Source organism: Macrobrachium rosenbergii, chromosome 5 (assembly GCF_040412425.1).
Source record: "Macrobrachium rosenbergii isolate ZJJX-2024 chromosome 5, ASM4041242v1, whole genome shotgun sequence".
Lineage (NCBI taxonomy): Eukaryota > Metazoa > Arthropoda > Malacostraca > Decapoda > Palaemonidae > Macrobrachium > Macrobrachium rosenbergii.
The window spans coordinates 9,775,918-9,787,909 of record NC_089745.1 but is presented as its reverse complement, the minus strand read 5'-3'; the positions used below and the strand labels follow the sequence as shown (position 1 = coordinate 9,787,909).

The 11,992-nt window shown below is 39.3% G+C and overlaps 2 protein-coding genes across 2 annotated transcripts; one reads left to right on the top strand and one right to left on the bottom strand.

Annotated features, from left to right (window-relative positions):
• Nucleotides 1-1,022: 1,022 nt before the first annotated feature.
• LOC136838977 (uncharacterized) lies at nt 1,023-5,261 on the top strand. The gene is made up of 5 exons (XM_067104665.1): nt 1,023-1,565; nt 2,155-2,202; nt 2,533-2,743; nt 3,635-3,804; nt 4,791-5,261. Exons 1-5 carry the CDS (start codon nt 1,480-1,482, stop codon nt 5,023-5,025), a joined length of 750 nt encoding a protein of 249 aa, XP_066960766.1. The 5' UTR covers nt 1,023-1,479; the 3' UTR covers nt 5,026-5,261.
• A 2,333-nt stretch (nt 5,262-7,594) lies between these two features.
• Nucleotides 7,595-11,853, bottom strand: LOC136839058 (uncharacterized). Its single transcript, XM_067104721.1, is given in 5 exon segments — nt 7,595-8,111; nt 8,437-8,633; nt 9,236-9,291; nt 9,294-11,384; nt 11,647-11,853. Coding segments are annotated over 5 exon segments (2,667 nt in total). The 5' UTR covers nt 11,816-11,853; the 3' UTR covers nt 7,595-7,957.
• Between the last annotated feature and the right edge of the window lie 139 nt (nt 11,854-11,992).

Here is an 11,992-nt window from a genome sequence, read left to right as displayed (position 1 = left end):
ATATAATTATATATTGTGTATGTGTGTATGTATGCGTATATATTCAATTTAATATCTAATTCACTATTCCTTGGGAATAATTTACACCCAAGGGTAATTACATAATATTAAGTGCATCTGGCCCAGTCAGGATCTGAATCTGGTAGACTTGATTCTGACCACTCGGCTGTAAAATCATAATTCGACATCGCCTATACTGTTCCTATTCGTGTCGAATACCAGTTCTGTACTGTTTTTATATTGCCAAGGTAACCTATAGTGAATTCGATATTAGATGATATTTGTGGTTTAATATATGTGATTATAAAAACAGTCACGCTCGCATAAATGTATAAATTAGTGTGATGAATTGCATACGGCACTTCTGAGTATCCGGGAATTAAAAACTAGTCCCATTGGCTCATAGCTCTTGTGTTGGTCACGTGACCTCACACCAGAACTCTGTGTTCAGACCCTTGGAGCAGATCGTAGGAGTCTTGTGAATGGCAGTAGGTCACAGTGTGGCCTGAGAAGCCAACGAAGTAAATTAGCGAGCGTGTGACTTAAAAGTCAAACAGAACTGAGTATCAGTTTGCCACGAAAACAGATTGTGTTTCCTTCACAAACAGATTGTGAACTGGCAACGTTCACATGAGCTTGTGTTTCCTTCACAAACAGATTGTGAACTGACAACGTTCACATGAGCTCTGGAAGTACGTACACAAGGCATTATTCTTTGCTATATATACACTTTACTGAAGCGTGTTCGTGTACTTAATGTAGGGTTCTTTTCTTTTTAACCTTCAAATGATGCTTACATAAGGTAATGTAGGGTTTACATGTTTGTCTTCCCGTAATAGATCGAAAAGCAGATAAGGGTCAGTCGGCCACGTAATTGTAAAGCCGCGAGCAGTCTGCCGCGCATGCGTCCTACTTCTTTATTCCCTTACAGTTAATCCCCTAATTCACACTTGACAGCTGTAGCTGCTCATTTGCAAAGTAATATGAAATGCAAAACATCGTCAAGCTGTGCTTGTACATTTCTTGAATTTGCTCAATGATATACACAGTAAACATGCAGCATTTTGCTTAAGTTCGGTTGTACAGTAAACGTTCAAACTTTGAAGGGGGACCGTGCGTCTGACGCTGCCGCCTGCAAGAGACACGGTGGCACAGTTTCGAGTGTGGAAGGAACACACAACGTTACTTAGCATCGTGAACCTTGGAGTGACAGACGCATAGAATTTTGAGACGCTGGAGTAACTTAAAAAAAGAAATATTTAGAAGTTGGAGTTAAAGAAGAGAAATGTGTCAGTGACAAAAACAGAAATCGTGAGAAGTACAAGTGAAAGCTATATCAGTTTTGAGAAGTGCAATTAATAGTTCAGAAAAGTGAGTAGATTGGCAAAGCACATTATTGCGAGAAGCAGAAGTGACAAAGGCATAGGATCTATGATAAAAACATTTGTGAGAAGCAGAGACCTGTGATCTACCGTTGACATGAGGACAAAAGTTTTAGTGTTGTTTCTCCTGACGTCGTTGCAGGCAGCGAGCGCATTCCTTTCAGGAGCGTCTGAAATCGTCAGGTGAGCCTACGTTTATTTCCTAATATTCACGACATTAGGTCATGCAGCAAATGTATTTCTTTCAGGCCCATCAGAAATTAAGTAAGTCTATAGTTATATCTCAGTATTAATGACGACGTTAGGTCATGAATAGGTCTATATTCTATATCTCGGGATAATTCGTACAATGACGCAAAATTTTAAGACAATACTCTTGAGTAGAATTGTCATAAGTTTCTTTCCTTTAAATTTTTTTTCGTTAGGTACCTTTGGAAGTGAAATTAGTGTTTTATGTCAACTCCAACTTTATTGCAAATGATCGAAATAATAATATGTAAAGAAATAAGTTAAATGAACAAATTAACTTAGCATATTTAAGTAAAAACTATTGCTATTCTTCATTTGCATCACATAGAGAGGGTTATATCAACCGTAGTTTATAAATCCAAATGGTTTCATTTTTCGTCTACAAATTCCATAATTTTCATAGGCTATTTTCTTATTATATATAAACTTTAGTTGAAATATTGTCACGAATATTCACCAATACAATTAGATTAGGTTTATTAAGGCCTTACGCTTCACTAATCAAGATTTTTTCCAATTACAGCAATATTATAGAGCAAGTTCAAGATCACCTGAATGGCGTCTCCGAAAGGTAAACATTTTTCTCCTTTACTTACATCCTATGGTTCCGGTTTCACGACAGCCAGTGGGTCATTCAGCAAGTGACCCGACTTTGGAAAATCTCAGTAAATAGTTGTGTTGAATTTGATACCGGGATTTTTGTTATGATAAATCATATTATGAAAATTACAAAAGAATAAAAAAATAATTAAAGAGGTATTGGTTCTTCGTGCTTTGTGACCCATTGCTTTTAACAAGAAACCTCCTCTGAGGCCTATCGCACCTTTAAGCGTTGATTTTTGGGATGAAATTGCTAGCCTCATGCCCAGATGCACTTGCTGACTATTCTTGCAACCTGCAGCGCCGAAGGACGATTCTTCGGCGGGGGAGGTGGCTACGGCGGCTGCACCGACTCCTTCAGCGTCTTTGGCTTCCTTGCCTTCCTGCTGGCGTTGCTGGACCTGATTCTGGATCTCCAGATGAATATGGCGGGCGGTGGGGGAACAGCAGGGAGGAGTGTCAGGAGCGCTGACGGCGTCGACGAGTCCAGCGGTAGTCCGCTTACCTGTCAGGTGAACGTTTTAGTCTTTTGTGATATGGGCTGGTGGACTTCTCTCTCTCTCTGTTCTGTAGTGACCTATTCTCTCTTTCTCTGTTGGATATCGGGCAATGTTATGACCTGTTGCATCTTGCAACAGACCTGTTGCATCTTGCACCAGGCTTATTTCATCTTTTACCAGAACTATCGCATCTTGTACCAGACCCGTTGCTTCTTGTACCACACCTATTGCGTATTGTACCACACCTATTGTATCTTTTACCAGAACTATTGCATCTTGTACCAGACCTGTTGCTTCTTGCACCAGACCTGATGCATCTTGCGCCAGACTTGTTGCATCTTGTATTAGGCCTACTTCATCATGCAGCAGACTTATTGCATCTTGCACCAGGCCTGTTGCATCTTACACAGACCTGCTGCATCTTGTACCAGACCTGTTGCATCTTGCACCAGATTTATTGTATCTTGTACCATGCCTATTGCATCTTGTACCAGACCTATTGCATCTTGCACCAGACTTGTTGCATCTTCCACCCAAAAATTATACAAACCAGAGGTTTGTTGCAATTTTCTGTATCGCACTGATCTCTTCTGTCTTGGTTTGAGACTGACTGAGTGTATACTCTCTCTTGGCGGGTTTTTCGTAATGATTCTGATATTGTGTATGCTCTCTCTTGGCGGTTTTTCGTAATGATTCTGATATTGATGTTGACAGCAATTCGTCCCTAGAGAGGTCTTTAGTTATAGATATTATAAAAAAGAATATAAATAGACATTCTGATTTATTGATAAATGAGTTAGACTGCGTGCAATCACAACAAATACCAAAGTATTAACTGCCTAGATGAACCCCAATTGAGAGAATAGCTTTCGGGATTTCATGGGAAAAACATTGCATTTGCAGAACAACGCCGAACTGCAGCAGGCTACTTCGGCCTGCTACAGCATGCTCCGTGGCTTCTTGAACGCCCTGGCGTCAGACGACCCCGAATGCGCCAAGAGGTTCATGTGCGAAGGTGCTGAAGAGGCGGCAACTGCTGGCCCTGTGGGAGAAGTGATTGCCAGTGTTGCCAGGTCAGTGTCTTTGTTTTTCTTTTTCTTTTTTTGTCAGACATTTCGATCGCATTAACTTGGGAGGCTTGGATTTCAAGTCAGTGGCCTCTTTGGTGGGCTTGTTCCATATGAATAGGGTTCATCTTCTGAATAGTAACAATGATAATGATTTTATTTCGTTTCAATTAGGGAGTTTAGATGAATCGTTTCTCTTTGTATGTTTTAATTATGGGTTTATGAAGAAAGGATACTTTGTTCCTCCGTTTGAATTTGGAATGTCATGGAAAGGTTTCAGGATCATTTATCAATAATAACATTTTTAATTGCACTGTACACATAAGTCATTTTTACATATTCTAGTAACATTGTTAATGCTATGAGCTACCATATTTTTTCCGCTACGAATTTGGCCTTTCTACAGGATTTCAAGATCATTTGTCAATAATAACACTTTTGACTCCACAGTACACATATGGCAGTTTTATATATTTTGAAAACATTGTTAATGCCATGAGGTGACAGATAAATCACATGAAAATTCCTCTAAATGTGCCTCTCTGTCGAACTTGTCAGTTCCAAAGGTCTTTTATTCCACACGCCGTTGAACTCTGGAAGTTTCCCTGAGGTTGCTGTGCAATTAGAACCTCAAAAGTTCAAGCGAAGATGCAGTACATTACTACCCTAAAAATCTTCCCCTTGTACTTTTAATAATTTATTTAGATTTTTATCAGTTTATTAATTTGTTGATTTGTCGTTTATAACGTGTTTACTTCTTTCTGTATTTCCTAATATCATCTGTAATTTCATTCCAAGGGGCACCGTATTCTTTGGAAAATTGAATTTCAAGTCATTGGTCCCTGTACATGTTCCTTGAATACGGCTCATCTTCTGAATAATAATAATAATAATAATAATAATAATAATAATAATAATAATAATAATAATAATAATAATAATACTGATAATAATAATTAAATTGTCTCTAATTATTGTTATTCCTATGATAGTTTGAACGCCGGTTCATGGCTGCAGAAGGTCAATGCAACGATGTTTGCCGGAGTGACGGAAGCAGGAGAATCAGGGGCCAAGTCCCGGGGCTGCGCCTTTCGCTATTCCAAGTGCTTTGGTCTCCCGGACGCCTACCGCTACCCTGCCGTCTACAGGGGCCCCCAGTTGCCCTCCGAGGCCTACCAACCCATCCTACAGGAGGTCATGGATGCCGTGAAGGATGCTTTCTTGTAATAGGAACGGTTATTTTTAGGGGTTCGAAATATATAAATAATTATTTGTAAATGGTAATAATGATGTTATTTCGTTTTATGGATCTTTTTAGATTTATTATTTGTAAATAATGATAACGTGATTATTTTTTTTTTGTGGATAATTTATCAAAAGGGCATTTTAATAAATGGTGACGTATCTGAATCTGATTTTTATTTGTATGTATTATCCATATTTATCAGCTTAGGTATATTATTTCCTGCGTTTAGGGTCAAAAAATTTTTCTTGAGAGGCTACCCCCGCACCTCTCTCTCTCTCTCTCTCTCTCTCTCTCTCTCTCAACAAAGCATTCTGTCTCTTTGTCGCATGCAAGACTCCACATTAATCACCCTCGTTCTAAAGAAGGCAACTTATTATGAGTGGTTTCTGCTTGTATCAAACCCCATCATAGGCTTGTTGCAGTTTTGGTCATGATTTTATTTTCACTACCAAACGTCTACGTCATTTAGGTCACATGTGCTCATCAGTGTGCTGTAGTTTCCTAGGATTTGAAGATTCAATATTTCTACATTGGAGGTTTAAATCTCACTAAGCAGTTATGCTCAGGAAGGATTGAATTAGCTTAAAGCTCATCCTCCTGTTGCAGTTCTCTTGAGTATCTTTTTACCTCCGCCAAAATTAAAAGGATTTTATGTTGTCACCAGTGCTTGTCTGTGTTTCAACAAATCTTAACAAAGGGCGAAGAGAGTTGGACGAAATTTGGCAGAGATGTTAATTAGGTAACCGTCTCGAGGTCAGCAATTTTTGGGGGAATCGAACCAACTCCTTAGATTTGTTGATATGGAAGCTATCTTAATCATTATTAAAGATATTTCTGTTGGTTGAAATCCTCCATGGTGGGCTGAACTCTTGGGGTGTCTTAAAATGCGCATGTACTGCCAGTGTCAATGTACTCTTTGGTACGAGGTGATCTGTTCAGCGTTGAATGGCCTTGTCAGAGTTATGATAGGTACTGAATTATGAGATCTCGTTCACGTAAATTCTGTTATGTTATGCCCCTTCAGAATGAATGGAAAACAGTAAGAGTATACAAATCGACGTAACTTTGTACGTATTGTAATGATTCAAGAAGTGCACAATACAATTGTCTTTTAATGAATTCATTTTTTTCATGCACTTGCTTTTCATATTATTTCACCCATCCACACTTCTCATTGTGGCCTGATGCCTCCTACACCAGACTTCTAAGGTCTGTTGGGAGTTTTAGTGAAGAGGTAAAAAGAGAAACTAAACCTAATACATCTGACGTCATTTGAAAATCGATCAGGAAAATGACTACTTCGAAGAGGGAATCGATTCATTTATTCATTACATTTATGTACATAGCTAGATCAAGTAACTCATGCAGTTTTGGATCTGTATTTGAAAATTCTTGTGGAGGAATGCGTATAAATTCATGTTTTATAACACCATTGAAAGAGATGCATCCAAAACACTATCATTGTCCTGTTGGTCCTGGTCAGGCTTGAAACCCACAAGAGTAATAAGATGGCATAACCATTAAAGAACCATTTTCTGGCCTCAACTTCTAGTCTTTGCTCCAAAGTATCCAAAATAGTGGTGGTGAATCTGCCAAATTTTGCTCCAAGCAGCCAATACTGGTAGTGAATCTGCCAAATATTGCTCCAAGTAGACAATACTGGTGGTGATTCTGCCAGATGTTGTTCCAAGTAGCCAATATTGGTGGTGAATCTGCCAGATGTTGCTCCAAGTAGCCAATATTGGTGGTGAATCTGCCAGATGTTGCTCCAGGTAGCCAATATTGGTGGTGAACCTGACAAACTTTGCTCCAGGTAACCAATATTGGTGGTGAATGTGCCAGATGTTGCTCCAAGTAGCCAGTATTGTGGTGAATGTGCCAGATATTGCTCCAAGTAACCAATATTGGTGGTGAATTTGCTAAACTTTGCTCCAAGTAGCCAATATTGGTGGTGAATCTGCCAGGTGTTTGCCCAAGTAGCCAGTATTGGTGATGAATCTGCTTAACTTTGCTCCAGGTAACCAATTTGTGGTGAATCTGCCAGATGTTGCTCCAAGTAGCCAGTATTGGTGGTGAATCTGCCAAACTTTGCTCCAAGTAACCAATATTGGTGGTGAATCTGCTGAACTGTTGCCCAAGTAACCAAAGTTTAGTGGTGAATCTGAAATTGGCTCCAAGTGCCAATATGGTATGTAATTAAACTGACTTCAGTTCTGCAATTAGTTTATAGTTAAATATTGATAGTTGGTCTAAGTTTGGGGTCAGGATGTTGGAGAATGGGGTCCTGTGGCATAGTCTTTAGCAGGTGAACTGTGAAATTAAGGACACTGAATGTTTGCTTCTTCATCTAATCTCTTTTGCCTGTTGCTATTCAAGGTCGCATTGGCTGTACAAGGTTAAAATAACTAGTCATTTCTGAATGTTTATGCAAACTCTAAAAAAAGATTAATGTTAAAAACGGGATTAACAAGACAACAAGACTTTCAATAGTTCATTTAGGGTGTATATTAAAATTATTGTTCAGGCTTACAGGAGTAACAGTGAGAATTCATTGGACTAACAACTGTTCTGTCTAGCTTGATACAAACTATAACCGTTGGTTCTCTTTTTCGTTATGTCCCAGATCCCATAATCCTCTTGTGTCTGTTCAGCTTCCACTCAAGTCTAGTCAATTTTTTTCTTTTTTTGCCATTGCATATAGGGCTGCAAGATATTGGTCTCCCATCATCACCAGGACAGAACATTCTTTGGGAAATTTAAAGCTGGGCTTAGCTTTATGCCATACAACCAAATGTCGAATAGAATATTGTTAACCAGAAATGACTACACGTAAGTTAAACAAGAGTCTTCGACGCCCACACGTACACAGTCTCCTTGGTAGCTCCTTTTTTTCTAAATACAGAATGAGTTTATTCATGACGCCTTGCTGAATGCTTCCTGGGCCAGGTTGCATCCGGTGTCTGAGAAGCGAGAGCAGTCGGAAGTTCTTAGGCCTACGTTTCTGGCTGTGACTAGCGTCCTTAGGTCTATTCCAGGCAGGAGGGTTGGAAACCTGCTTGCAATGCCACTGTGGATATAAAACGGATCGTTAGTTCGTACATTGCATTGTTCTCCTTGTTCCCTTGTTCCCTTATCTTCATTACATTTTTCACATAACTATTCGTAGAGAGGCTTCCTTTTCTAATAAAGCTTGCTAGATGAGTACATGGCCTTCCATTTGAATATTACTACAACAACAAATAACTAATAATAATAATAATAATAATAATAATAATAATAACATACTTTCATTACCTCATTTTTTGTGCACGTACAGATACTCGTTTTTTGTGCAGTACAGTTGCTCGTTTTTCTACTCTTTGTGGCATGACTTTGTTACTAGGGATCCTTACCTTGTCAACGTAGCAGCCACTGCTCCTACGGCACCTTCAGTAGCAGCAGCCGCGGCTGCATGGCAGAGCACCCACAATTTGCAGAGGGGCTTAGCCTCGGCTAATGAGAGAATGTATCCTCTGGTCACGAGCATTGACGCTCTTACTGATGCTGCATGGCAGTTCTTCCCGGTCGTGCACCAACGACGAAGGTTAATCTGCAAAAGTAAGTATACCTTAGTTTTACCAGACCACTGAGCTGATTAACAGCTCTCCTAGGGCTGGCCCGAAGGATTAGACTTATTTTAATCTGCAAAAAAATAAATTTCATCATATGATGAAAATTCCATTTACTATACAATGGCCAAGGTTGATTATTAAAATCTTCAAGGTTGTTTTTATCAGAGCACTAAAGAACCATTTCTGTTTACTTCCGAAGAAGTTGATCTTAAAGGAAGGAAAAATAATTTTTTGAAAGAAACAAAATCATTGCCATTTACCAACCAAGACTAGTAAAACAACAAGAAAAAGGAATTTCTTATGTTAATCAAAAGTGGGTAAAGGTATTTTCGTTAGATGTTGCATCTACTTGATTACCAACTTTGTAAAAGCCAAGCAACACTCTCCCCAGCTGGTTTGAAAAATAAAGTCTGAAGTGGTCACGAAACAGTATACTATAAATGTTTGCTCCCTTGCTTTGCTTCTCCCACTGAAAGATATTGTTGTTCTAACGTTGATTTTTCTTTATGCAACATTAATTTTTGTGTTACAAATAGAATTGTGTAAAAAATATTGTAAAACACTAAAACAAAATACCAACCTTATTTTTAGGAAAAATGAACGTTTCATAGTGCTCATGTGGAATATCTTCAGGGCTGAATTCTCCCATCTCTTTTCTCTCTTTCTTCGTCGGCGTCTTTCCAACTGTTCCTTGTGGTTTTTTTCTTCAGCCGAAATTACGTCAAGCGATTCTTTGCTCTTTGCTTTAGTTATATTTTCTCTGGACCAGTATGATTTTGCTTGGGGTTCATGATTGTCATCACCATCATCAGTATCATTAAAGATGCTTTCGTCTACATACAGAACATCCTTTTCAGCATAAGGACCCTTTCCATCATCTTGGTAAAAGATTGCTTCCTCATCATACTCTTGCATATCCATGAACTCTTCAATGCCTGATCTTTCATCCCAGCGAGCAGGCTCATCTGTAAAGTCAATCAAGTACTCCTCCTCCTCCTCCTCCTCCTTGTTTTCTCTGGTGTCTTCATTTTCCTCTTCATATTTGTCCTCCTCCACATCCTCTTGCTCATCTTCCGTTTCTATGTATTCATCAGTTTCATCTGTTAAAGTAACATTCAGATCTGATGAGAATGCTTCTTCATCAAAAGCTTCTGTGGATTTTAGAGTTGGCAGCACAGAGGTGAACATAACTGCTCTTGTGGAAGTTGACTTGATAAACTTTTGTGGTCCATAATTTGGCTCAAAATATATGACAGAGGGACTCCAGTTATTGCTGATGTTTACCGAGGTGTAGTCAAAACCATAATCTTCATCCTCGGTGCTAAGTATGCTAGTCAAAAGTTCAACATCAGGAGAAATCTGGTGATGTTTAGAATGGACCTGTTCCTGCTTTGGATCCACACCAGTCAGTTTGTGCTGTAAGTCGTAAACCTCATATTTCTCTGTTTTCTTTTCAGGGTAATGAAATTCCTCATCATTCCCACCGTAAGTTGGGTAGTTCATCAAAAATGAAAATTTCTCAAACTCAGGAGCAATTGTAGCAATGTTGGGTATTGTGTTTGATTCTGAAAATAGTAGCCCTCTAGGTAGAAACTTTTTCCAGATGTCAAAGATAATTGCTGGTCTCCCTTTTTGGCTTATGAAGGGGTGTTCTTTCTTACTTGAGCGGAGGAAGCTGGAAGTATCTCTGGCGTTTCTTGCCTTCAACACAGAGTCGTGGTCTATTAGATCTAGGTTATTCACAGTAGACCAGTCAATGTCAAGTCCACCAAATTCGTTTAGAAATAAGTTGAAAGCCCTGCCATTGTTATTGTTGTTATTATTGTTATTGTTATTATTATTGTTATTATTATTGTTGTTGTTATTGTTATTATTATTGTTGTTGATGTTTGTGCCACCACCACCAATACCACCAAAAAGACCTGTGGTGTTGATATCAATCATTACATTGAGGGTGAAGTCTATCATCAGAGTAAGAGCCAGGGTAATAAATGCAAAGAATGCAAATACCCCACCATGTCCAGAAGGACATATTTCAATGGGTGGTCTTGGGTAAAATGTTGGGCCCTTGATGCCAGGAAGAGGGGCATATTTTGGAGGAGCTGGTGGAGCCCCATAGCCGTCACTGGGTGGGGCTCCGTAGCTGTTGCTAGGAGGGGCTGAATAGCTACTAGATGGGGAAGAGTATTCTCCATTGAGAGCTTCAAAAAAATCCATCATGTAATCTAAAGGAACCATAGCGATTGGAGGCGCGTAGTTATTTGCTGGTTGGTTATTTTGATATTTAATACCATCAATGACATCGTAAATGCTGTTTTGCCTGGGTTTCCTCTGACCAGCTGAATATAATTGCTCCTTCAGTCCCTTAAGTGTTAGAGGATCTAATCCTTTATCCTGAGCATCGCTGACAACTCTGTCAATTATTTGATGTACATCCAGTCCACTTTCCTCAACCACATGCTCAGCAGACTGAGCTGCATCGTCCATGATGGAGCCGAAATGCTGGCCAAAATTGGCTTCTTGTAGATTTCCCGCCATTTCTCTTTTGAGAAGTTCGCGAAAAGCCGGATCTCTCACAACAACGCGCCAGTCCCTCTGGCGGAGGAGTTCGATCATTTGTTGCTGGTTATCTGATAGGTGTTCATGTAGATTAGAGGTTTTGCATTTGTTGCCTCTACATTCTCTCCGTCTCTTAAAGGAACCATGTACTTTCGAGAGTTGCCTGATACCTGAAAAAAAGAAAATAAAGAAAACAAATCATATTTCATTTATAAACAGGCTGTAACTGTATAATTTTGGACATTATTAAGGAACTAGTGTATTCCAAGGCATGAGCCTGTCATTGGTAGTCTGTGTAAGGTGAACATCATGTATTTCTTTAGAATGAGCCTTGAACATTAGGGTAATGGTACCTGCACAAAAAAATAACTTTTACAAGAAACACAGACAATGGTACTAAGTCTTGCAATGAATGTAACCAAAAAAGCTAACTTATTACCAAGAAAAGATACAATACAAGTCTTACTCTTACTTGCTCTGCTCTTTTATGGAAGGCGTCCAAATCCCCTAGCTCTGCCTCTCCAGAAGAGTCGTAAGAAGGGACCAGGTGATCCCTGTTGCTGGTGTCGTCGTGGAGAAGATTATTGGCAGACTTTGCCATCAAGCAAATGATGACTAGGGATGCTGCGGGTAGTTGCGAAGAATTCCACGGATGATAGTTCGAAAACCACTTCATCCTTAAGGTGCCTGTTAGGATTTGTTGTTATTTATGAGAACTTTTCTTTCCCCAGCCTCATTCTGCTCTATTCTATTTGCAGTCAGACAACATATCAAAGCG

Coding starts and splice junctions, on each gene's coding strand:
- LOC136838977 (XM_067104665.1), top strand. CDS start 1,480: ATGAGGACAAAAGTTTTAGTGTTGTTTCTCCTGACGTCGTTGCAGGCA. Junction 2,744..3,634: donor GTAGTCCGCTTACCTGTCAG/GTGAACGTTTTA, acceptor TTGCATTTGCAG/AACAACGCCGAACTGCAGCA. Junction 3,805..4,790: donor GTGATTGCCAGTGTTGCCAG/GTCAGTGTCTTT, acceptor TTCCTATGATAG/TTTGAACGCCGGTTCATGGC.